Here is a 26,149-nt window from a genome sequence, read left to right as displayed (position 1 = left end):
AAAATGAAAAAGCTACCGCTGGGATTCGAACCCAGCGCCTAACGATCTGAAAACCGCGACCTTAACCATTTGGCCATTTCAAAGAAGCTGCTTTTCGCTATTCCTATTACGGATATAACAAAACAACTAACCTTACTGTACAGAATGTTTCTGTGTAAAGACTGAGTGACCAAAACGCTACAAATAGCGCATCACGTAGCAAAACTACACGTTATCTTATGTGGTGGATCTGATCTGTGGTGTAGTTCTTCAGACACCTTGCCATGATGTCCTGTGAATGGTGCCTCTTTATAGGAAATTGCTTCTCTGTAAAGATGTAGTGGAAAAGTGAGCACTTTTCCTCCCATGCTGTAATTCATTTTGAACATTGTGGACCTTAAGTTGTCGTATTTTCAGTTGTGTGAAGATTTAATGTGAATACATCAGTGGGCTTCTTCCTATCAATACTATCTTGCATTGAGGCTTACTCCCAGGGCAGCATCACAGTTGTGCCCATGAATATACTCGTAGTATGAAAATCGTGAAACAAAGTTGAAAGTAAGGTTAACATAGACAGGAAGGTGCTCTTTGAAGATTTGAATTCAATTGATTGTCGCTATCCTTCAACCAGCTTGTCAAAGTAGAACTTGTTATTTCCACAAAACAATGTCACCCCCCGAAAAGTGATATTTCCGAAGTCTGCTTGCAGGCATTTTTAAAGTGACAACCCTCAATTTTTTCTGGAACTGAGGACCATTTTCAACCGTATTTTTTCAGCCATTCTTCACTCAGATGAAAGCACAGAGTCCCAGGGAGTTGATTCTGGCAACGATTTGCACAATTTCGCCATTTTTGGGGTCATATTCTTTATAAGAAGATATTGTTTGGGCACTTTTAATGCTAATGAGCTGGCCAGAAATTCTCACATGATTTAGTGGACTGCACCCCAATAGGTTGCACACCACTAAATAAATTGCCATAGCCAACAGTGAGAAATACCCGAGCTTTAAAAAATAGCCTACAGAAAAATACTCACGAGTTTCTCAAGCGAGACGCGCGTCAAATTAAAGCCTGGTTCATGATTTTTCATTTCCTTTTTAAAATAATTTTCATTCGTTAACCGATGACTTCTGAAGATATTTATTTCCACAGAAGGTCACCCCTAAAATCCCCCCTAGTCTTGAAACCCCTCGCCATTTCGAAATATCGATGCTTACGGCACTTCTCGAAAAATATATCGTTTTCAGGCACCGATTTCTTCCAAATCCCACTCAGACGCATCGGGTATTCTCTGTGCTCGCCTAAACCTCTCTGTTCTACAAATCATCAAGTTCATTTGACACAAAATGCTGTATTTCATATAGAGAATTTGAGTGCATGCAAATCACGTGTGATTTGGCCTGCGGCGCAGGTAGTTTTAGGCGGAAAAACAGCTATTGAAACGGATAGCTCGCATGTATGGTGCGGCTAATGACGAACGAGGAGACAATCCGAAGCACATAATACTCATGAGTATCCAGAGAGGGCTAGGGGAGGGGAGCACCCTGCTTCCGAACGTTTGTTTTTAGTTTAATAATAGTAATATTATGTTCTTTAAATATTAACACTAAAACCCTAACGAAACAACACTACTACATAAAAGCAAGAATGTCAGGACGTAAGGCTTTGGATATTTTTTCTCCCCAAAACATCATGTTGAATAAGCCAGAAGACACATCACTTTTGAATTCCCCCCCCCCCCCGACGCAAAACTGAGCTAGACACGCGACTGCCTATGATCGTGAATCATTCAACACACCTCCTCTTCTGGTCACTGTACCGTTCGATCGGCCGCAACACGCACCGTCAGTTAAAAGTGAGATATCACGTGAACGTGAACTTTTTTTTTAAATGTTTGCCTATTCTTTTCTGATTTTGTGGTTCAATTCCAGCAAACCTCCGCCTACCTATATATCTAATACACCCATGGATCCGCACGCCCCACCCGTCAACTTTCGCCCATGACCTTGACAAAAAAGGGGCTCATTATGAGCGGCGGTCGAGCCATCAACGTCTGTGAAGCCGTACCTTGTTCATATCAAGTGGCTATGGCCTTAAATAACGTACGTGGACACGAAAGTGACTGCAGCCTCCAGCCAATGGCTAACCGTAAACACACGTGTTGTTTCCAGCCATAGCCGTAAGATGTTACGACGAAGCCTGAGAATGTCTAGCGCCCTCTCGTCAGCTGACAAATCCCATAATAGTATCTTCACGCATGCGCTCTTTCATTATCTTTTATGCCATCGCGGGGTAAAGATGGCGGGCACAACGTCCATCGAAGATATTCTTTCGTCTGTTGTCGACGAAACAGCAGTAAGCGCACTGATTGGATCACTTGAGTCTAAACTCGCTGCTGGAAACACTGCAGCAACTTCCAGTTCACTCGATACAGCCGCTGTTGGCTCGAATCATGTGAGTAAACCTGGTGCAACTCCAGGGGACGTGACCGAGAATTCAACGCACCCGACCGCATCGCAAATCAACGCGGGCCAAGATGGACCGGGTACGGCCGCCGCGGTCCCCACCGTCGTGGTCACGGCAACCTTGCAACAGCCCTCCTCTGGCGGGGATAAGGCCCCCGACAACCTCGCCTCCATTGCTTCTGGAACTGCTGCTAATGCCCAGAACAGTAAGGAGCAGAATCCAAGCACAGCGCCAGCAGTTCAGGAGAGCAATAATCGCCCTGGGAATGGGATTGCAATCAACAGTGCCGTTGCCAACTCCAGCAGCGGCAAGCCAACGCCGTCTGCTCCCAGTCCTACACCACCAACGTGTGTACGAGTCATTACACTACCGGGTGGCACCGCATTAACTACTGTTTCAACTGCTGCAAATATATCCAACATCAGTGTTGTCAAAAGTGCAGTGCTAGATTCGAAAGCAAGAACAGTTGTGAAATTAGGCAGTGTGCAACAGCAAGGACAACCAGTAACACAATCCGGCACAGCACTGACTACAGTAACAAGCAGTGTCTTAAGTTCTGGCTCAGCACCGAGCACAGGAATCAGTGGACAGAGTCAGGCCAACTCAGCACAAACAATAAGGGAACATCTGACAACCGGTGCAAAGCAACCCATTAAAACAGCTGTTGTAGCCCCAACACCGCACCAAACGGCATCACCTGTGAGTGCAGCCACTACGCAGCCCCAGATAGTTCTGCGGCCTGCACCTTCATTACAGGTTCAAACTCCCAGCATCAAGTCCAATGCTTCCAGCGGTTCAGTTGTCACCCTGGCAACCACGACCGTATCCCAAGTGAAACTGTCAAGCGTTGCCACTTCTGGACAGCCTAACCTTATCGCTGCAAGCCCTCAGGTGCAACATGTACGATTAACGTCACCACAAGTAATCGCTCCCCGAACGCCTGGTGGTGGAGCTGTGCAGTTTCGTCTGCCACAGGGTACATCTTTACCTCCAGGTGTCATGTTGATAAACAAGGACGGTAACATCCATGCTGTGGTGAACAGTTCAATTGGCCCTGGGAGCCAAATACAGCATTTACCAAGTGGGACAGTGCCAGGGGCTGTCACATTCAGACAGGTGCAGGTATGTAGCCCTGCTTCAGAAAGGTCAAATACGTTCTTGTAGTCCAGGATCCAGACTGTCATCCAAACTCAAGTTCATTTTGATTTTGATAGGAATCCTGTTGGCCCAGCTGAGTTTGTATGGTTAGGCCAAAATCACTTACTTTTACAAACCCATCATACAAAGTACATGTACAAAGTGATAAAGGGGCATTCATGTGACTGTACTCTAACTAAGCAGTGTTGGAATTTGCGCAGATTCAGGTCTGGGCCTACCCAATTCCTCACTTTTTCTCTTTTGTAATTTGGAAAAAAAAATTTGAAACAAAATACATGTATATGGGAAACTGACTAGGCACTTTTAAATGATAATAAAGAGATGAACAAAGAATTGACTGAAGCATAATTTGAACCTGTGACCTTCGTATCTATTGCTCTACCAACCGAGATATCCAGCCCCTGAATCATCATGGCTATTCCCATCTGTCAATATGTTTGTTCTGGGGGCGCTAGCTAGAAGCCATTAAACCTGAAACACCATCCCATGTAGCCAGGGATCACGCTCCAATAACAAATTACAACCTGGGAATTGACGTACATGTATTTGTCTTTCTGAAAGACAATTCTAAATGGTTTTGAAGCCCTGCATTTACAGGCACATTTATTTGCCCCAAGCTTCCGAAATTTTAAAGTGCAAAAATTGTAATCTGTTTAGGTAATTTTTGTTTTCAAGCTGTAGACAGTTGCTCTATTAGTAGACTCCCAAAATAAAATGGTATACTGTGGTAGTTGAAAGAGGATAGTAACATATGCAAGGTAGGCTCTCTTTGGTAGTAAACCAGTTCAGTATTTCAAAAAGCAAAGGGCATTGGGGAATAAGGCACCTGAGATCATGGTAACCTGAACATGTTCAGTTCCTGGGAGTTGGGGTGTGGCCGCATGTTCTCAACCAACCTGCGACAAGCTTTATTTTGAGCAGACCCTCTCTTAATACTAAACTTGCTCATTGCATATTACAAGACCATAATGACTAAACTGACAGATGTTCCATTTGCACCTTCCACTTTTATAGCCTGGCTCCCCAGCATTACAGAGACCTAGTTCCCAGTCCACCTCTGCTGTCCAGTCCAGCATACCTGTACGGCCTAACGTGGGTCAGCTTCTGAACACCACCAATGCAACTGTGGGTCAGCTGAAGGGAGGCGCCCAGGTCATGGTGGGAGGATCGCCCGTGACGTTTGTGTCCAAAGCTGATGGCCCCAGATCGCCTGTCAGCATAAGTGGCCAAGGGGTGCAAGCGGCCACACCCAAGATGGTGGGTGTGTCAGCGGGTGGGACTGTGGCCGTGACGGTATCCGGGGTGCAGCGTGCCGTTTGTGTTGGTGGGACGCCCGGTGTGGGACAGCCAGTTGTAGTTGGTGCCCAGCCCCAGCCCATACCAATGTCTCAGTCTGCCATGGAAAATGTTAAGAAGTGCCGGAACTTTCTGACAACATTGATAAAGTTGGCATCCAATGGTAACCAGCCGGCAGAAACCGTCAAGAATGTCAAAGAACTTGTACAGAATTTGATTGTGAGTGTGATGTTTTTGTGTTGACAAGAATAACATACATGTAACTGTAGCAGGTTTGCGTACCCCACCACTTTTGGACTCACTCACAGTTCGGGGAGGGGGAAAATCCCATCCACCCCCAAGGATTCAGCTGTCCCATACCCACATTTTTAAAATTTAGCATGAATGTAAAGGAACTCATTATCATTACAAGTGTGACGTTTGGAATCAATCCAGCTGACAGGTTTGTTGTTACAATCATGAGAAGTTAAAGAGCCTATAAATGTAAGCCCACATAGATTTACATCAGACACGTCAATGAAAAAAGTTCATACATTTTTGGCCTATCCAATTTTCACCACATTGATGTCAAAATGACAGCAAGATTTTAACAAACAACCCCTGGCTTTGTTATGGTTGATAATTTCAGGTCCTGTTAAAATCACTTGAAGATGTTGGAAATTCTGAAAAGGCCCTTAACACAAATATCTAGGAAGTTAAAAAAGTTAGGAGTTCACACCGGTTAGCTTAACTGCCGCAAGCCACTAAACATTCCTTGATCTCTCAGTCTTCCATCATCTCTGTTTAGTGAGTTTCAAGAGTCTTGGAGGCCTAGCATTTATGTCTCAATGATGGTAACACCCATCATAACGCCAATAATTTGTTGTTTTCTGTAGGACGGTAAAACGGAACCTGAAGAGTTCACTTTGAAACTTCAGAAGGAATTGAAGTCCTCCCCTCAACCGTACCTTATTCCCTTCCTGAAGGTATGTACGCGTATCTGAAAAGTTCAGTAACTGAAGCCAAATTGTGTCCACTGGGTATGCACAGCACATGTTGATGCCACACACTCTACTTTCAGTACATGACACGTTACATAGTAAATAGTGTGTGCTGCAAAATTATGTCTGTGTTATTGCAATGTACGCCATTCAGTAGTGTGCTGAAGATTGAATACAGGAGTGAAGAGTGTTAGTAAGATCGAACAGTATGTTTGAACTGGGCTGGGCCCTATCTGACAGTTCCTATTCATTTGTTAGGGGCAGACAGGATTTTGTAATAAATTACACTCTTCAATGCAGAAGTTTTTGTTCTGTTAAGAAACATTGTGATATTCTGCATTTTGTTTGAATAGCCCCATGGAACAAGTAAACATTGCAAGACTGAAAAACTGAGAAAAACAGCTAAAAATACCTATTTCTAAAAACCTGTTTAGGTTAGAAATAATGTGCTGACTTCTTTAAAATCACACCCATTAAAATGACGGCAACAATTACAAACAATGTCAAAACAATGAAGTAATAAAATGAGAGCAAATTGTAAGAGGAAAATTGTGATTGAACAACCGACCAGCAAGATAAACATGTTTAGATTTTTTACATATGAGCTTAAACTACACATTTTTAGCAATCTCAGAGAAGGAGAAAGACGAAAGATGTGCCTTGACAAGCTGCAGTTGACATAGTGACGTCTTCTGCAAATGACCAATCAGATGACAGTATGTTAATGATAAGACTTAGTGTGCTCCATCAGAATGTTGCTGCTGGAGCTTGCTGAACAAAGGCCAAATCTTTGAATAATACTGTTCAGTGGAATCCAGTATTGGATGTAAGAGTCTATGGGACTTTGTAGGCTTTGCACAACACTGCATTGCATGGGTCCTGTCCAATTCAGCAGGCAGCCAACTTGTTTTCCTTTACACATTGTATTGTTGCAGGCCTCGAAAAAGTACTAGTCCGGCGTACAAATTCTAGCGAAAAGTGCTCCGGGCTATCTGGACTTGGTTCCTTGGTTGCCCGGTGGGCTACTGAAAAAAAAACAATATAGAAACTACCTGTAGTGTTAAAATTTAGATCAAAACACATGTATTGCTCTTGGTGATAATAAATGCATGATTGCGAAACCTTTAACTATAAGTGCATGTGACTTACAGCAAATCATGCCTCTTATTTTTCACATCAGCAGTTTATTTTCTTCATTGATATTAAAGCTAACAACAATTTTGGGTTTTCTTTTTTGCATACGGGCTAGTAAAACTAAGTAAAACTCCAAACGGGCTAGTAAAAAACCCAGTTTACTAGCCCGGTGGGCTTTCCAGGAAAAAAAGTTAGTGCAAGGCCTGTTGTTGGATCCTGCAGTCTTCACACTGCCGCAGTGTTGGGATCCTTTGGATTCAACAGGTCACACAACATTGTAAGAGTTGGTTTGCTGTCATTGGATTCTGTTGGATGCAGTAGAAAAAAGAGATTGTAAGAAACCAAGGTTTAGGGACTAACAGGCCAAACAGTTCAATTTGTTTTAAACTGGTCTTGGACAACCTTTTGAAAATTTATTCAGAAAAAAAGCATGTGGAGACTGTCATTACTCATACGCACAAAGCTGTTTGGTCATTTGAACTTTTTCATTTGTGGGAGCATACTTACGGCTTTTGTTCCATCTCACTCCCTCTTTCAGAAAAGTTTGCCCCTGCTTCGCCAGACACTTCAAAAAGGCGGGTCCTTACAGATCCAAGGGCTGAGCGCACCCACCATCACAGCAGCCCAGACCATGGATTCGTCCAGTCCAGCCACCACAGGGACTTTGTCTAGCATTGCGGCTTCCCAGCCAACCCTCGTCTCCACCCTGGCCACCGGACCGGGCAAAGCCCCCACGCTCAACCTGACGCCGCAGCAGTTGCAGCAACTTCACCTGCAGCAGCAGCAGGCAGCGGCCAAGAGCAAACAGCAGAATATGAAGGTCACACAGCTTCAGAGTTTTGCCCAGAAGTCTAAGCCACAGGTGTGTGTTGGATGCGAGATGGTCAGTCGCTAGGTGGCAGGTTGTCTTGTCGTCGTTTGAACCTAGAGTGCCATTCTGACAAATTTAAGGCCAGCTTGTAATAAGCATGATTGCACAGGCAAAACAAAATGCCATTTTCAGGATACTTTTGCAAAGTACATGCTATTTACACAAGCTTAAATGTATATCAAATGATGTACATTTGTAGCAGAAGCTCTACATTTCTCATTACAGATTGCTATTTGCATTGGTACTCACACAAAATGAGAACTGCCATCTTAGCTTACCATAGATATTTCATCATGAATGGTTTACTAGTCTCATTATTAATCCATTCTCTGGCAATACCTTTAATCTCAAAATAACATGTCTGCTGGTTTTATTGTAAATAAGCATTTATACATTTGAGTTCGTCCCATTTCAGTTTTAAAAAGTTCATATATGAAGGATGCACCAGCATTCTCATTTTACTTTGACAGTGTGGTTTTCAACTTACTGAATAGAAAGAGTGTAACCGACTTTTCATCACATCGATGATGAATTCAATAGCCATGCAAGTGGTCCAGTCTCGTTGCCAGATGTTGCTATACATGTAGCACATCACACTAAAACATGCTGAACGCACCGTACTTGCAAAGAGTAGTGACCATGATGGTCAGAACCGAACCGCTGGTCAGCTCCTTTCTTTATTATCACGCTTACTAGACGTTAACAAGTTCGTCCAGCAAGTCCCCCACCCCTAGCCACTCCAGCTCCTCCCGGTCCAGCCAGTCCAAGAGTCACTCTAGCAAGTCCTCCTCTAGCAAGAGCAGTAGCTCCTCCTCCAGTACCAGTAAAAAGGACAAGGTCAAGGACCATTCGTCATCTGGATTTAAGTAAGTGGCCGGGTATTAAGGTTTGTTGATGAATGATGTGTGCGCATGTTTCTGTTTCTGCTTGAGTGCTGCAATAATCTCCAATATGGGATATGAGTTGCTGGTGCATGGTGGCTGGCACATAGGAATACCAAAACTGCCTTCAGGCTGGGTTCGTTTGCCTTGTGAAAGGCGCTTGAGTACTGCAGTAATCTGCAATATGGGATATGAGTTGCTGGTGCATGGTGGCTGGCACATAGGAATACCAAAACTGCCTTCAGGCTGGGTTCATTTGCCTTGTGAAAGGCGCTTGAGTACTGCAGTAATCTGCAATATGGGATATGAGTTGCTGGTGCATGGTGGCTGGCACATAGGAATACCAAAACTGCCTTCAGGCTGGGTTCATTTGCCTTGTGAAAGGCGCTTGAGTACTGCAGTAATCTGCAATATGGGATGTGAGTTGCTGGTGCATGGTGGCTGGCACATAGGAATACCAAAACTGCCTTCAGGCTGGGTTCATTTGCCTTGTGAAAGGCGCTTGAGTACTGCAGTAATCTGCAATATGGGATGTGAGTTGCTGGTGCATGGTGGCTGGCACATAGGAATACCAAAACTGCCTTCAGGCTGGGTCATTTGCCTTGTGAAAGGCGCTTGAGTACTGCAGTAATCTGCAATATGGGATATGAGTTGCTGGTGCATGGTGGCTGGCACATAGGAATACCAAAACTGCCCTCAGGCTGGGTTCATTTGCCTTGTGAAAGGCGATAACATGAAACTAATTCAAATTTTGTGATGAGACTGGTGAACGGTTATTCTGGAAGTGTTTATTCTGGAAGTGTACAAAGTCAAGCACTTTTCAGCATCAGCCTATTTCGCCGGGTATGTTCCACGAATCAAAGAATGTAAAGAGTGTTTGTGAAGCTATTATTGTTCGTGACCCATCAGCATGTGTCGCAAGTCACCACAATCTTTTTGAATCTTGGACAGTGGAAATTCGTATAACCCCTCTACATTTTCACCTTGAAAATCACCACTTTTCTTTTGGATTGCACACTTATTATTCTCCAGAGTTTTCTCATAGTAGAAACTAGAACCAACTAACTGGCCTTCAGAATCATTTGTGAGTGCTGGTCAGATTAATACAGATGACGGGATAAAGCAAAAGTTTCCAGTTTTCCTTTTGAACATCTTTGTTCATTCGTACATTTCTGTTTTGGAAAAAGTAGGCTCTTATTATCGCTTTGTGTCCGTTCGTATGCAAGACTTCCTTTTTAAGTCACGTTATGAAATAAGATGGATGTGCATCCTGCTACCTCAATGTGACTCATATTCCGAGATTCTTTCTGTACCTTTGATCAGCTTTATTCTCTTTCTCTGAAGGGATGATGATGACATCAATGATGTCACTTCCATGGCCGGTGTAAATCTGTCAGAGGAGAGCGCCCGTATCCTCGCAACCAATGCCGACTTTATCGGTACCCAACTCCGCTCCATCAAGGAGGAGAAGTTCCTTTTCTCTGCACCACTCCAGTCCAAAGTTAACGAAATCTGTGAGTATTTCCAACCTTCCAGTCCAACCCAGGTATCCCAGTAGACTAAAATTGGTGACTTGAATTCATCAGTGCATTTCACTGTCTAGGGAGGAGGGTTGCAGGCTACAGATTGCCAGAAGAGATGCCCACAATTATCCCTATTGAGTAATGTCGCTAGGCCCTCAAGCTGTTCCTTTAAGCCCTTAACCCCCTTAACAGCTCAACAATGTTGAAGTCTTGAGTCATTTGGTATGAATTGGTATACCAGCGATATACTGATGACCAACCCTGGCAAAATCAGGCACAGTTCAGTTTATGGTACAACTAGCCAGTTATTCCATGAATCAACCGTTGTGCGTCCCCACACAAACAAAATTCTACACCATCACCCTAGGCCTTTGTTTCTCAATCTAACTAATTTTCAATCTAAGTTGAATAAATTTATCATGCATGGCACTGAATCAGTCAAAACCTGACAAAACGTACAGCTGGAGTTTGAGGGTCTTGAGGTAGTTAGGTTTAATAGAGCAAGCCATTTAACAATAGCCATGTTTTAAATATCGACAGGTGTCAAGCATGGCATCCAGGAGGCCTCACCCGATATGATGGAGCTGGTCTCACATGCAGCTCAAGAAAGACTCAAGGGGCTCGTGGAGAAACTTGGAGTCATAGCCAAGCACCGAATGGAAATCTACCGGGTAAGCATTGCATACCAGCACTAGGTATGAGACATGTGGCCAACACAATGAATTTTCCCTATGAGGGACTTCATCCTAAAATAAGTCTGGTACATGTATGTTTCCTACCCAGTGGAGAAAATCATGCCGAATTTGTATCTTTTCATTTGAATAATTGGCAAAATCAGAAACTTACAGTAGTAAATGGTTGCGTATGCTCAACACGCACCAGCCAAACGTGCATGAACCATGATATTTTTCAATGATTTAAGATCTGTTGTAATCTGTGGTGCACTGTACAGTCTGAGTGGTTATCCAAGGTAGTTCTGACTATTGTTTTGTGGTTTCTGTCTGCAGAACGACTCCAGATATGAAGTAACTAGTGATGTACGGACACAATTAAAGTTCTTTGAGCAGCTGGATTCACTGGAAAGAAAGCGAAGAGACGAACAGGAACGAGAGCTTCTGTTACGAGCTGCTAAGGTATTACTTCTCCTCCCCAGCCCCTACTCCATGGGGATCCTTAACTGGAAACTCATCAGTTACCCAGCCCCTACTCCATGGGGATCCTTAACTGGAAACTCATCAGTTACCCAGCCCCTACTCCATGGGGATCCTTAACTGGAAACTCATCAGTTACCCAGCCCCTACTCCATGGGGATCCTTAACTGGAAACTCATCAGTTACCCAGCCCCTACTACATGGGGATCCTTAACTGGAAACTCATCAGTTACCCAGCCCCTACTCCATGGGGATCCTTAACTGGAAACTCATCAGTTACCCAGCCCCTACTCCATGGGGATCCTTAACTGGAAACTCATCAGTTACCCAGCCCCTACTACATGGGGATCCTTAACTGGAAACCTCATCAGTTACCCAGCCCCTACTCCATGGGGATCCTTAACTGAAACTCATCAGTTACCCAGCCCCTACTCCATGGGGATCCTTAACTGGAAACTCATCAGTTACCCAGCCCCTACTCCATGGGGATCCTTAACTGGAAACTCATCAGTTACCCAGCCCCTACTCCATGGGGATCCTTAACTGGAAACTCATCAGTTACCCAGCCCCTACTCCATGGGGATCCTTAACTGGAAACTCATCAGTTACCCAGCCCCTATTACATGGGGATCCTTAACTGGAAACTCATCAGTTACCCAGCCCCTACTCCATGGGGATCCTTAACTGGAAACTCATCAGTTACCCAGCCCCTACTCCATGGGGAGTCTTAACTGGAAACTCATCAGTTACCGTGCCCCTACTCCATGGGGATCCTTAACTGGAAACTCATCAGTTACCCAGCCCCTACTCCATGGGGATCCTTAACTGGAAACTTATCAGTTACCCAGCCCCTACTCCATGGGGATCCTTAACTGGAAACTCATCAGTTACCCAGCCCCTACTCCATGGGGATCCTTAACTGGAAACTCATCAGTTACCCAGCCCCTACTCCATGGGGAGTCTTAACTGGAAACTCATCAGTTACCGTGCCCCTACTTCATGGGGATCCTTAACTGGAAACTCATCAGTTACCCAGCCCCTACTCCATGGGGAGCCTTAACTGGAAACTCATCAGTTACCCAGCCCCTACTCCATGGGGAGCTTTAACTGGAAACTCATCAGTTACCCAGCCCCTACTACATGGGGATCCTTAACTGGAAACTCATCAGTTACCCAGCCCCTACTACATGGGGATCCTTAACTGGAAACTCATCAGTTACCCAGCCCCTACTCCATGGGGATCCTTAACTGGAAACTCATCAGTTACCCAGCCCCTACTCCATGGGGATCCTTAACTGGAAACTCATCAGTTACCCAGCCCCTACTCCATGGGGATCCTTAACTGGAAACTCATCAGTTACCCAGCCCCTACTCCATGGGGAGCCTTAACTGGAAACTCATCAGTTACCCAGCCCCTACTCCATGGGGATCCTTAACTGGAAACTCATCAGTTACCCAGCCCCTACTCCATGGGGAGCCTTAACTGGAAACTCATCAGTTACCCAGCCCCTACTCCATGGGGATCCTTAACTGGAAACTCATCAGTTACCCCAAACATAGATGACGCTGTCAGCCTCTAGTAAGAAATGTGGGCTTCCCTCAGATTTAAGCTCTTAAGTTGTCAACATCTCAAATTACTTTTGTTGTCAACATGTGCTCTTAACAACTGCATTTTTCATATAATATAAGGGTGGTGGTTAAATTTGAGGTGAAATTCATTTCCATTATACAACTATGAATTCAAAAATGTCTCTGGAACTGGTGCTAGATTATGGAAAACACATTTGCTGTTGAAATTATACAAGGGTTCATTTCTTGTTTTTTTTTGGATTTTGTCATTGGGGTCCAAAAGTTTTTAATAGTGAAAGGCACATCTAACTTTGTCAAATGAGACTTGAAATAAAGGGATTGACATCAGTTATGAGGAGTAATGTAAAACCGTACTAAATGGCCATTTCAGTACCATCACAGAAAGCACTAGACTGGCACTAGACTAAGTTGAGTAGTTCATTGAATAGTTATGCTGATCACAATAAAGCCACACAGATATAAGAAAAGTGAAGGAGACAAGACCAAGAGATTAATACACTCAAGTCCCTGGAGACAGCCTTTGACCAATTTGTAAAGTGCATTTTTTCAAAAGTCAATCCATACACAAAAGCATTTAGTGTAAAATGTGGCTCAGTCTAAACAATAAGGAAATTTGTAACTGCAGAGCAAGATGTGATTTGCACCCTTCAGGGAGATCATTTTTGTGAAAGTTGATGTCAAATCTTGAGTGATGGATAAATGATCTTCCCTTGGGGGTGTGTATGTTCATTTGGAATACCACAGCTTGCTTCAGGCTTGTCATATTTGCCAGAAGAAAACTAATAACTTTAATGCAAATTTTGTGATACGATTGGTGAACAGTTATGCTGAAAATTCACACGGTCGAACACTTTCAACTTTGGTTAATTTTAACAGGTATGCTCCCTGAAGCAAAGTTTGCATTTGTGTTCACTTTCACGCCAAGTATGAGCCAACCTTTCTTGTGGCATCCGATGTGCTACTTCCCACAAATAATTTATCAAAAGATAATAACAGGGTCTGAAATTTTGATCCTAGCAGGATCTTTACGATATTCCATATCAGTTCTTTTTTTAATTGTTTATTATTTGAAAACACAAGAATATATGTTTGTGCAACTTTTGTTTCTTTTTTTCAGAGTCGCTCAAAGCAAGAGGACCCAGAGCAGGCCCGGCTGAAGCAGAAAGCCAAGGAGATGCAGCAGATGGAGCTAGAACAGATCCGTCAACAGGAGGCCAACATGACGGCCCTGGCTGCCATCGGGCCACGAAAGAAGCGGAAGGTAGATTCACCCACCCCAGGATCGTCACCAGGGGTAGGTCTTTTCAGAAAACTTCACCTTGAGGAAAAATAGTGCCGAGGAAGTTTTAATCATTGGTTGCTTCTGCGAATGATTCACAGTGCCATATACGAATGGTATATAGGCTGCCCTAAAATGTTGTCTTGTAACCGGCAGTAGTTAAGCAATTCCTTCAGTCATTAAGAAATTACCCTGTGAACAAAGGCTGGCATTGGTATAAATTCACTGGCACATGCCTAATTTCTAGCTTGTCCAAATAAATGTCTCCAAGTATAAAGATAAGGAGCAACTGTACACCTGCAGGCCTTGAACTTAACTCGGGTGGCCATTGCCATAAATGACCCATTGCACTGGCCACTTTGCCCTCCCAGGAGAGTACTTGTATTGTTTCACAGCCACGTTGGCAGTTGTGGCATTCACCTACGGTTTAATCTGTCAGACCCAATCTGTCAGACCGTTGCCTCAGCAAAGTTTGACCTACAGGTTTAAAAGGCATTGAGGAGGTTTTGTCCATCCCCTTGCACAGCAAAACTACACGTATGAGGAAAAATTTAGTAGCACTGAAAACCAAATTACCGTCCTGTTGTGTGAATCAAAAGTCTACACTTCCCTCTTGAGGCAAGGTTTTATAAATGATGGAAAGAAAGTTTATTTTTTAACTGTCGATGTTCAAGAGACTGACATACTCTACACCTTTGTTGTAGAATGTCAAAATGTGTATTGAGAGAAACAGAGAGACAGAGTTGGCATTCTTCACTTGGTGAATGAGCGTTCAGAGCTCCTATGGTTACTGCACACAGAGGAATGTAGTCCAAGAGTTTTGAAATCATTCCAGATTGTTGTGTGTAACCATTTATTCAGTATGTGAAAAGTAGATGCTACCTGTACTTTGGGGCCTACGGTATATGTGGGAACACATACACATAGGTGTACTAACCTGTCTTTGTGTTGGAAGACCCAACTTAAACACAGTTTTACCACACCAGCGGCACGGAGATGTTAGTACATTTTGTCATTTTGAACAGTTGAAGGGGGGTGGTCCTCATAGGACAAGACCATCTGTTCCTGACTGCCTCATTTTGACCATTTGAGGTTCAGTTTATTTGATGACAAATTCTTTGAGCTAAATGCTGTGTTTGAATTCCGTTGCAGTCTGGTTCCTCATCTCTCGGTATGGGAGGTTCCTCAGGGAGTCCATCAGTCACAACACAGGTATGGATATACATATGATGAGACAATGATTACGAATGCTGTATCATGCATGCTCACTGCTGCTCAGTCGATTGTTTGTACTGACACCACACACTTCTTAAAATCTCTTTGAAGTGCCATAATGTCAGTCTTGGTACTAGACGGACCTTGTTGTCTGTGGCTTTGACTATTCATGAAAGTGTGCTAATGGCAAACAAATGAAGCCACAGCCTCAAAATTCATGTACCTCATTCATGTCCAGTGAATAAAGCCAGCGTGTGGATATATTTCCTGCCAGATAGGAATCTCCTTGTGGGATAGCAGGGCTGTTTTTTCGGTGATCTCACTGCAGTGGTGATGAGAATTTTGCAGAAACAGCATTTCTCTAATGGCTAGAAGTGACCGTGATGAGCCCTCAAAGAAGGCAGGCTATCAAAGGATTGGGGGAGAATGGGTGTCTCATCTTGCCACCTGTCCCAAGGACAGGCACAAATAAATTTGGACAGGCAGTTTTGCTTGTTTAGAATTTAAAACCTGCAATTGTTTTTTTATATACGTCTTTCAGACTGGTGAACAAGTCTTAACATTTCCTTTCAAAACCGGGTTGCAGTGGATGTATGGCCTCAGATAGCTCCAAGAGGTGTCCATTTCAAAAATGTACCTGGGATAGCCTGAGTAAAGGTTGTTTTTAGCCTTGGCAGGGAAGGGACAGACAGATACATCACTCCTAGATGATACCCTTGGGGGATGAGACATGATGTGCAAAGAAGAAAAGAACAGGCATTGCTTCCACATTGAATTTAAGGTTCTCACTGTACATGAGGACTTGCATCATCCTTCAATAACCAGTGCAGGCCCATACCTGACATATCGTCGGTCAGGATTTCCACCTTCAAATCCAATCCTGCAGCTAGAATATCCTTCTGGATCCAAATGTATCCAACCCATGGTAATTAAAATATCCCTTAAGTAAAGGGTTTGGTTACACCTTTGTGCAACCCGTTGGGTTTTTGTCATGCTATCACAGGTTTTATTAAAGCATACTTAAGAATTTAGTCTGTTGGAAATCAAATCTGTCGCAAAGAAATGAGAGACATCCATACCTTCAACATCTGCAGTAATTGAACATCCCAGGGGAAAAAATTGCCTTGGAAATTCATGGAAGATGGGGGAAAAGAGGACATTTACATGTTGGATGTCACAGAATCTTGTTGTCAGAGGAAAACAAAATCATGGAATCCTGTTCCTTAGAGGAAAAGAAAGTCAGGGAAAAGTCTGAGAAATCGAGATCTAGCAAAGGTTATTTTTAACCACTTCGTGCAGGGGATTCTGAAATCGGAGACGTATGCTTTATACGCCTGGCCGGGTTACCTGAAATCGGACAAAGGGAACTGGGCCCTGTAACAAAAGACTATACTCCGAACAAAAGACCAGGCTGCTAGGCATCACTGACATTTTTCACTCTCAAAAGTGGAGATAATCCAGCCTTGTTTTGAAACAGTATACCAGGGTTTTGGGCATTTAGAGCGAGCGGATTACCACCACAGACAAAAGCGCTCCACCGCCGCAGCGATGAGCCACACAGCACCGCTGCATGCTAATCTGGCCCCTATTGAATAGAGGTCAGCAGCGCACTGTTCCGGGTTTGGGAACAAAAGAAAGTTACATAACACCGCACAATCTGAGCTCTTCTTACAAGGCTGCAGGCCTGGCTGAAATATTCGGGCGTCAATGGATTTTTTCTGTCAGGCTACAGTGGCCACCAGACATTCCTTCATGTGGGCGTAAGTGTCCAGTAAATGAAGATGGAATTTTTTAAGAATTTTGAAAACAGAAAAAAATGATAATCATCCCGGTCCGGCGTCCTCAACATTGATAACTGCCACCGGCGCAAAGTGGTTAATGACCTGTGGGCCCCTTTGATGTAAGAATGGAATAATATTAAACATGACAAATTCTAAGCTGTATCCTTACCAGTCTGTCGTAATGGCTATGGCAGTCTTCCAGTTCATTGTACTAAACAAGATTTATCTAAAAAGTAGAGTTAAATGTCATGGAAGTTGTCATCTTTTAAGACGTGGAAAGTCCCGGAAAATAGTCACGGAAATGGGTTTCCAAATTTCTGTGGGAACCCCGATTGTCAGTGTTGATGTTTAAAGCAAAGTTTGGATCAGAAAAAAGAATGACTGTGAATTTCACTGACCAAAAATACAAAATTCAAAATATCTCTGCAATTCAAAGTTGATCAACCAAGAACAATCTGTCTCTATTGTAGCCAAGATTACGGGGTAAGAATGACATTTGTAGGCTTTCTTGAACTTCATTCATTGATCAGAGTATTCTGTTTTTGTCCACTTTTGTCTCTTCAGATTCGGCGTATCAAGAGAGTTAATTTCCGGGACCTCATCTTTCTCATGGAGCAGGAACAAGAGACAAAAAAATCACACGTTCTGTTTAAAATGTTCTTGAAGTAACTCCCGCTGGCCCTGTCAGGTATAGCCATGTATAATTTATAAACTTCTAAGTATAAATATGCTGAAGTATTTCAGCGAAGCAGGTCATTATTTTGTGACCTATTACCTGTTTCACTTTGCACCAAGTAGAATAACTCAAACAAAATTTTGCTCGGAAAAAAAAAACAGGTGGGAAAAAGCATTTCATCTCCATGAAAATTTCTAGATACTTGTCGTTTTACTTGAAACATCATGTCGTTCTTGAGTTTCTTACATGCCAAATGATTTGCAATAGAGTAGTCAGCTTTTCCTTAAATAGGTGGTGACAAATTCTGTGGTGAAGATTGATTCCTTCCCAGTTCCATGTGAATAAATCATGTTTCCAAGCGACAGAAATTAACACAGTAATGCACATTTTACTGCCAGCCCCTCAAAAATGGCAGGAATAAGAGAAAGGCCCAAATTTACTTGAATTCAACCAAAATTCCAAAAACCAAAATCTTCACAAATATGGTTAAGGGTACAAAGACAGAACTATTTTTAAAACAGGTTTCTTGGATTGTCTCAAGTTAGATCTGTTGCTTATGTCGTGATTTGGATGAAAGAATCAGCCTTTCCATTAATCAAAAACATAACTGAAAAGGGAATGGAAAAATGATGACATACTTGTGGTCTCATAAGATGCAGGATGTTGAGGGATTTCGCACTTTCCCCCTTCTTACAGTATTTTTGTTGCTTTATAATTTTGCATTTTGGTTGCATTTGTAATCTGATACACCTGTTCTTCTTGTGACTACATGTAGTCCTGTTATTGACCAGTCGGTACTGGCATGCGGTATACCTTGGACTTGGGTGAAACTTTGGTTTCATGAGATAAAGACATTGAAATAAAACATTTTTAATTATATATTCGGCATGAAAAAACCAGCAACCCAAACAGCAAATAAAAACAACACATGAAAGCGAACACAAAAGCCAGGACCTAAAGGCCTTCAGTCCCAATACTTACACACCTCTAGCTACACACAAAAACTAATAGAAATAAGGACCAAGAAAATTTGTATTTGAAAAGCCACTCTACTGTTGGTCTTTGCGGACAGTAAGTATAGCCCAAGATTTATTTTTTGTTCAAAATGAAACAGAACAAAAAGTAAAGATCTGTTGTACTGCAACAAGATATTTCCAAATACTTTTCTCCTGACAACCTTTCAGTGCCAGTGACTTCTGAACATTACCAGTAACCTCTGGTCGAGGCGAACATTTTGAGAAAGTTGGTGCTCAGATTCTATTAAGATTAAAAAAAAGGACAGAAAAAATATAAGAAAAAGTATATTCTTGGTCGGAAGAAAAACAAATAAAGGTCTTTAATTTGAAGGGTAGAATGAAAAGAATGTTTACTTTTTCAGAAGAACTAAACAGAAAGAAAAAAAGGTTATCCTGGACCACTACCGCTAGCCGCCAAGGACCAAACCTCACCAAATTGAAATTAGGGGCTTTGCCGTCGGTCTGACAAAGCCAAAAAAATGGTTTCTTTACATTTTTATCGGTAAATCAGTAAAATAAACATCTCGAAATAGAAGGTTTTATTTTTTTCCAGTTCTGAATCCGGAAGGTCGGCGGGTCTGAGCACCAACTTGAAAAACTCTCGCCTAATCGTCACAGGGCATGTGTGCATAAATGGCTGAACTTTGGTAGTTAGCATTTGCATCTTGTTTGTGCTTTTTGATAAGCACAACTTCCCATGACGCCTTGTAATTTCCCCCCAGCCCCACTGTCTTCCCATGATGCTCTGTAAACCTTCCCACAATGTGCCACTGAGGGAGGGCTGAATCAGACAGAGACAGCTCTTCTTACGAACTGAAAATTCATCACCAGTCTATATATATAGAACGTACAAAAGGCACACACTTTCTCGGACTAGTTTAAATCGATGTGAGCTTGTGTGAACTTTGCAAAATGGCACACTCGTTGTGTTGTGGTGCTGCACAATACATTTTGCACAACATCGTATTGGTTTTTCATTTCCAGTCACATGAAGTTGATAAAGAGCTTCAATCATGTCCAAGTGAAATAACATGTATAGAGAGTGCCTATTGTACATTGTATTCAGTTGTTTGCGGGCATGTGATAGAGCATCATAAAGGCTTGTAATGTCATAAGCAGTCTGCCAGCTGTTCGGCTTGGAAATATGCGAGAGCCTGCTGTCGTGTATTGTAGCTGACTCAGCATTTCTACCATTCCCTGTTGTCTCTCTGACATGCACTTAATTAGGCCTCCAGATTAGTCTTTTGGCCGTAACAGTACTCAATATCACATTGCTGGTGCTGCAAGAGTCACCAATCTATTGTTAGAATATTCAAAATTGAGTCACGATAACCACCTTTTCAGACACAAATTGCAGTCCTGGTTTTGGCCAGGGTTATTTCCCACCTTAGAACAACTTTAACACCACCATGACGGACATCCATACCAAAAAGGTTTTGTACAAGCAACATCTAGCCGTGTATTTACACTACATCTATTGCATTTGGTGAGCTTTCAGTCCATAATACAGATATGATTGATTCCTTTTTTTATAGTTTGCCAAAGCAGGAACACACAGGGATTGCAATGATAGGGTAACTTTTAATAACGGGAATGAAAAAAAATGTAATGCTTATTTTCAATATCGTCTGCCACAGCTTTGGTGATATTTCTTATTTATGAGATCATGTTTCAGGTCAGATTTATTATTATTATTTGTTTCAGTTTGTGGGATGTGATTTTTGTCATTACCTGCAGAACAGAACTCTAAATTAAATGCAAGGAAGATGGTTAATTTCTCAGACAAACATTTAGGAACTGAAGCTGTCACAAAAAGTGCAAACGTTTGCCTCGCCATGATACATGCACCATTGTGACTTTGTTTAAGCGCTCACTTTTATATCGGACGTCATCTCAAAAATAGTAAAGATAATTCTTTGTGAATTTTCCCACAAAGACATGCTCACGGTGGCACATTCGAAGACAAAGTGTTTAGAAATTATTGTAAAATTCATGAGAAATAGCTTCATAGAGGATTTGGTTTCAACTCTTGTTTATAGTATTGAAATTGATAATTTATCAGTGTAAGATATTAGTTTGGTCCTAGGGAAAGAGTGTTTTATGATATGACTGGACAGTGTCTCAGCTGTTGTCGGTCTTCAGATGATTAAGTTATTGGTTAACATCTTTCAGCACGTAATGTGGTGTTTTAAAATTATAAATGCACAAACCGGAGTGAAAGAAAATACTCAACAGCCAGGCCACAGTGCGTAGGGAGCGGTGTAGAGATTAAGCTGTAATAAAAAGTTGATTGATCCAGAGTCTGCTTGTGTAATCAGAAGTCACAAGCTATTCAGATGAACTTTACTCAAGTTTTCATTCAACTTGTCGTTTCACTCATCACAGACTTGTGACAGGCCCGATTTCAACAGAGTTGCAACGTGAAAGAACCACCGACTTTCCCGCGTTGTTGCATTGTAGCATGACTGGAAAATTCTATTCTTTGTTGTAGTGTTGTAGCCAACCAGACCAAGTTGAATACAATGGGTCAGCCAGAAGTGCAGCTTATGTTGACACATAAGAATATGCTGTAGCATTACATTTCATGTTGTAGCACAACCTATCACAAAACAACGTACCCATGATGACAACATGGAGGGCCCTTGGTAGTCTGTGTGTCACTTGTGGCTTATCAACGCTGAAAGGCAAACATGTTTGGCAATGATAACCTCACATCAGTCACTGTTGCGTTGTCTCCAGGATTGCCTGAAGACAACGCTTGATAAACCAATCGCTTTAATAGCTCAGGTGAGACAATGGCAATGCTACATATCAGAGTCACTGGAAAGGCCAGACCAATTGCTGACTTCCAGTTTATGTACATGTAGTTGTAAGACTGACCAGGAATACATGCATATCTGTAAGCGTGGACAACAGAGCCGTACGACTCAGTTAAGAGTTGCAGTATATATATTTTTTTTCAGAGACACACACGGGACAATATTGTGTTCCAGACCAACCACCGAATCTCACGGTAACTTCGTGTGCATGCCAGCTCCCCCATCGTGCATGTTTATTGTCTTTATTGAAGTTTGTTCATGATCATCCAGAATAAAATTAGTTCGGCAATTCGGACTATTTTTTCAGTGATGCCCAGCAAGTGGTTGAAAGAGAAAAAAAAGAGACTGATTCCACGAGGATAAAACATGAAGTGTTCGTTCATTTGTTTGTTTTAATTTCAGGGCCTTCAATTTGTAGCACATAGTCAAAATGAACTTATCGTTATGTTCATACCTGGCTACTTTGTTGGTAAATTAAATGATTTTTGTATAAAGTAATATTACTGTATAAAGAATCCAACATAGCTCTTGTAAAGAGAATCATGTTAATTGCCGGGTCTGTTTGAAATTGAGGACGCCCGCTGTAGTCCAGTCAGCTTGTTTAACCTTTGACCTCGTGTCTATATGTATAAAAGAATGGGGCCGCGAGGCAGAAACAAGAGTTGACCTTTATTTGTTGACATTTTTGTGTATCTAGAAAATTGTTATAATTTTATTACGGAGAAAGAAAGAGCAAGACGGAAAGAACATGGAATGGATACATTACATTTACAGTGTGAAACCTGTTCAAATAAAACATTTATTACTTTTAACGACTTGTACTTTGTGCGTTGTCCATTTTTTTTTTCTACCCAGTTAACCGAGGTCTTCGTTTCGAGCTGTTAATGAAGTTTTAAAAAATGCGGAGGTTTGTCGCTTGGTCGCGTGCGCTGGCGCGCCGTGCGAGTGGCTTGTCTCAAATTGGGTGACCGTGACCAGTTTTTCAAAGTAAGTATCCCGTTTTTCTGGTTCGAGGCTCGTAAAACTCGTAATTGGTGTGAGGAGGACAGTCCATGGATTATTATACCCAGCAAGAAATGAAACCGAGGGGTACCCCCCACCATGTCCAATCCCTATACACATTCCAGACTATTGTTACTTAACACATTCCCCCAAGATGTCTGAAAGGAATTACCCAGATTCCTGCAAGACAATGACCAACACAAAGCAGGGGGGTTGTCTCCGTCTCATACCTTGCTGCATATGTGGATTATCCCTCCATCATGGTGAGTCTGCCTCCACAGTTAACCAGAACGTGATCTCGAGTAGGTTTACAGTCAGTTCTCACTGACATCCCCGCCCCTTGGAAGAGCCATTCCGCTTCGTCGGTTGTGCGCATGGTCATTGGGTAATTCGAGTTATAATGAACATTTCACAGTACGTGTATGTCTATTCGAAATTTCCGGTGGTCCCAAATTCGTTACCTCGAGCATCTTAATTTACATTAATTTACCATTGTGTGGCCTCGGAGTACTACTTTTTCTCAACCAGCTGCAGCCTACCCGTGTTTTTAGATTGGGGGACCATCTTTTGCTTGAAACGATTGTCCATTTTCCAAATAAATAATCCTCTCTATTCCCTTCAGAAAGTTGTATAGTAATGACTCCACTTCCCACCCCCGACCTACCGATAAGGGTGACCCTTTCCCGGTTAAGAGCAAGAGGGTTCATCATCCAAAGTCATCCTGCAATCTACATGTACATATAGTTCTTGTCCGGCGAAAGCCACAACCTGCCAGTAGCGTGTTCGATTTCTTCCATGATCCCAGGAGTGGGGGGGGGGGTTACATCCTCTTTACTTTTTTTTGGGGGGGGGCTATTGAATCAACCCCCATACTTTATCGTGGAAAGAGATTAATTTGAATTGTGAAGAATTTTTGGAGTTCCCAACAACAAAAACGTAGGCCCTAACGCGTATTCAATAGCGCTCGAAAGAAAGAACAATCCTAAAAGCCATGCCGTTCTGATTGAAGATTTATTTATCGGTAATACGTAATATTGCAGATGTACGTCTGTATCATTAACATCACTGCCTGTATAGTATCATATGGTGTAAGCACACACCCACCCACCCACCCCGGGTTCATTGCGGAGTGGAGAAAGTCATCTCCCAACACACACTCCCGATCCCCCAATTACCGGTACAAATTTACGCCACTGACTTCCCCGCTGTTACTCTTGTAAGCGCGACTGCGTTCGATTTGACACTCGCATTATTTTGGTCGCTACCCAGGTACCCATAAAAAGTAACCGACCCGCTGAGCCGGTTGCTCGGGGAAGTATCCCAAAATGCAATGCAAAAATATGGCGGTGAGTTGAAAGATGCGGAGGAAACTTGAAGCTGCCATAACTAGTTCCAAAAAGTCCTTTCATGTATTCCTATGGGTAGATCGGCTCAAGTCAAGTAAGTCATGTAAAATAAAGACAAAAGAAATGCGTGTTTGGATATCTATTTTTTTATTAGTATTTTTAATTTAATCTGTATGATCTCTTGACCTGGCCTGGCACTTTGAGTAACTGCAATCTTTCCTTTATTGCCACATACTGCTCATGCCTGCCTAAATATACGATGACACCAGGGGTATGACTATAAAAACGCGAGCGAACACGCTGAAAATACATCATCGGAAGCATGCCTAGCGCCCTCTTGGGTTCAGTAATACGAAGACAACGTGCAGCTATCGGTATGTTCGCCATATGCATGTGCATGGGGTTGGTTGGACCAAAACGCCTCCGAGTTAAGTTTGTTCACCTAAGACTTTCCAGCAATTTGCGTCTTTCCCTGTGATCCTATTCCTTTCTACTGGTTTTGTAATTTATTTTTCCGCCACAGCTTTTGAAAATAAAATAACCAAGAGAGAAATAAAAGACATGCAAGACGAATTCGGAATGACCATCATCTATAACAAGTTAATGTAGCCGTGAATTAAATCTTCACTAAACACACGGTAACTCTCACGGCAACTGTTTTCACGAATATCACGTGATTGGGGGAAGAAAGCGCCCTGACCTGTCGAGGAGGAAAATATTTTCCCCCTTCCTCATCCCTGAGGGGACAAACGAAGATAATTTATTCCATTTACGCCAGCAAAAGCGTCGAGCCCCGTGGGCAAATGCATCGCCTCAAGCGTACGGGGGCACCTGCAAGGGTTGCAGTACTACAATCACCCCCTTCATCGGTGAAGTACATGGGAACACGTTTTTTAAATAAGCAATGATGCAGCTTCTAAATTTGCTCAAAATGTATTCCCAGAGTTTTTCCACTGGCATTCACGATAAAGCAGATGTTGCACTTGGAACGCTGTCTGCACCACTAAGGGGGGTGTGTTCACAATGAAATATGATTACATCTCACCATTTCTGCGGTGTAATTTCTTCCTTCCCCCCTCTTGCCGCCAATACATCCTTCTGAGTGTAGGCTCAAAATCTATTTACCATGTATTTGTTTTAGCACGGGTAAATGATGAATCCTTATTTGACTGTTTACTTTTGGAATTATCGGCCGCCTTGCTAGTACCTTCAGCTGTCCGTAATCAGCATAAATCATGCATTGCCAGGATAGAACAGACCGCGGCTGCGCTGGGCGCCCGAGGCGGCCGGGCAGTTAGCTCGAGGCACTGCGCATAAACAGATCGGTGTTTGTCGGTTCTGTGGGAACACTGCGCTGTTGACAGCGGTGGATCCGAGTATTGCTGAGAAGTGGGGAAAGAGCTTACAATTCAATGTAAAGAGTATTTTGTTAACGTCGTGCTCATTGCTGGTGGCCCAAGATTTATCGAAAATCCACTTTTCGCCCCTCAAACTATTTTTGCCCTCTATGAAAATTTAAAAAATACATTTGATGTTAGTCAGTGAGTTTAAAAGAAACCGAAAATGATATGAGTGTAATACCCATACTTCGTTGTTACTGTTGTTGTTGTCGTCGGTTTCTGCTAATTGGTGTTTTGCAAGACATGCAAAAAACGTAACTTTACATGCCATTTAGGACGGATTAAAATTCGAAACGTGAATCCTCTTATTGCATGTAAGAGAAATATTTGAAAGTTAAGATGACTTATTTAAACCTATAAATCTGGAAAAAAATAAAAACTTGCTCACAAACCATCCACAGTATCTATGAAAAAATACAAATCAAAGAAAACATACAAACAATCTTTACTGGTTCGAAACCAGGCACTTTTAACCTTACGTGAGCATACCGTTCTCGCACGGCACCAGTTTTTTTTCCAAGACAAGTCAGCGAAAAAGGGATACTTTTCACTGATGTGCTCAAAATGCACGTGGGCTAGGACACAA

General features: G+C 42.5%; 1 protein-coding gene across 2 annotated transcripts; it reads left to right on the top strand.

Moving 5' to 3' along the window:
• Positions 1-2,243: 2,243 nt before the first annotated feature.
• On the top strand, positions 2,244-22,630 carry LOC110988387 (transcription initiation factor TFIID subunit 4B-like). 2 transcript variants are annotated; one of them, XM_022251834.2, is made up of 12 exons: positions 2,244-3,567; positions 4,618-5,118; positions 5,775-5,864; positions 7,552-7,875; positions 8,581-8,750; positions 10,110-10,279; positions 10,829-10,959; positions 11,296-11,421; positions 14,147-14,323; positions 15,461-15,520; positions 17,869-17,992; positions 21,960-22,630. In XM_022251834.2, exons 1-11 carry the CDS (start codon positions 2,278-2,280, stop codon positions 17,971-17,973), a joined length of 3,144 nt encoding a protein of 1,047 aa, XP_022107526.2. In that variant the 5' UTR covers positions 2,244-2,277; the 3' UTR covers positions 17,974-17,992; positions 21,960-22,630. The 2 variants fall into 2 exon arrangements, with proteins under 2 accessions (XP_022107526.2, XP_022107525.2); XM_022251833.2 differs by having other exon boundaries at positions 19,719-22,630.
• Positions 22,631-26,149: the final 3,519 nt, after the last annotated feature.

This window comes from Acanthaster planci, linkage group LG06, assembly GCF_054643075.1.
Source record: "Acanthaster planci isolate LZ-2023a linkage group LG06, COTS_SCS, whole genome shotgun sequence".
Classification (NCBI taxonomy): Eukaryota; Metazoa; Echinodermata; class Asteroidea; order Valvatida; family Acanthasteridae; genus Acanthaster; species Acanthaster planci.
Note: the sequence above shows the minus strand (reverse complement) of the source record. Positions and strands in the feature narration are given on the sequence as shown.

Bases quoted from the DNA above. Each gene is read 5' to 3' on its own strand.
- LOC110988387 (XM_022251834.2), top strand. From the start codon at position 2,278: ATGGCGGGCACAACGTCCATCGAAGATATTCTTTCGTCTGTTGTCGAC. The intron at 10,280-10,828 runs GTGAGTATTTCC...AAATATCGACAG, and splicing joins GTCCAAAGTTAACGAAATCT to GTGTCAAGCATGGCATCCAG. The intron at 10,960-11,295 runs GTAAGCATTGCA...TTCTGTCTGCAG, and splicing joins ACCGAATGGAAATCTACCGG to AACGACTCCAGATATGAAGT.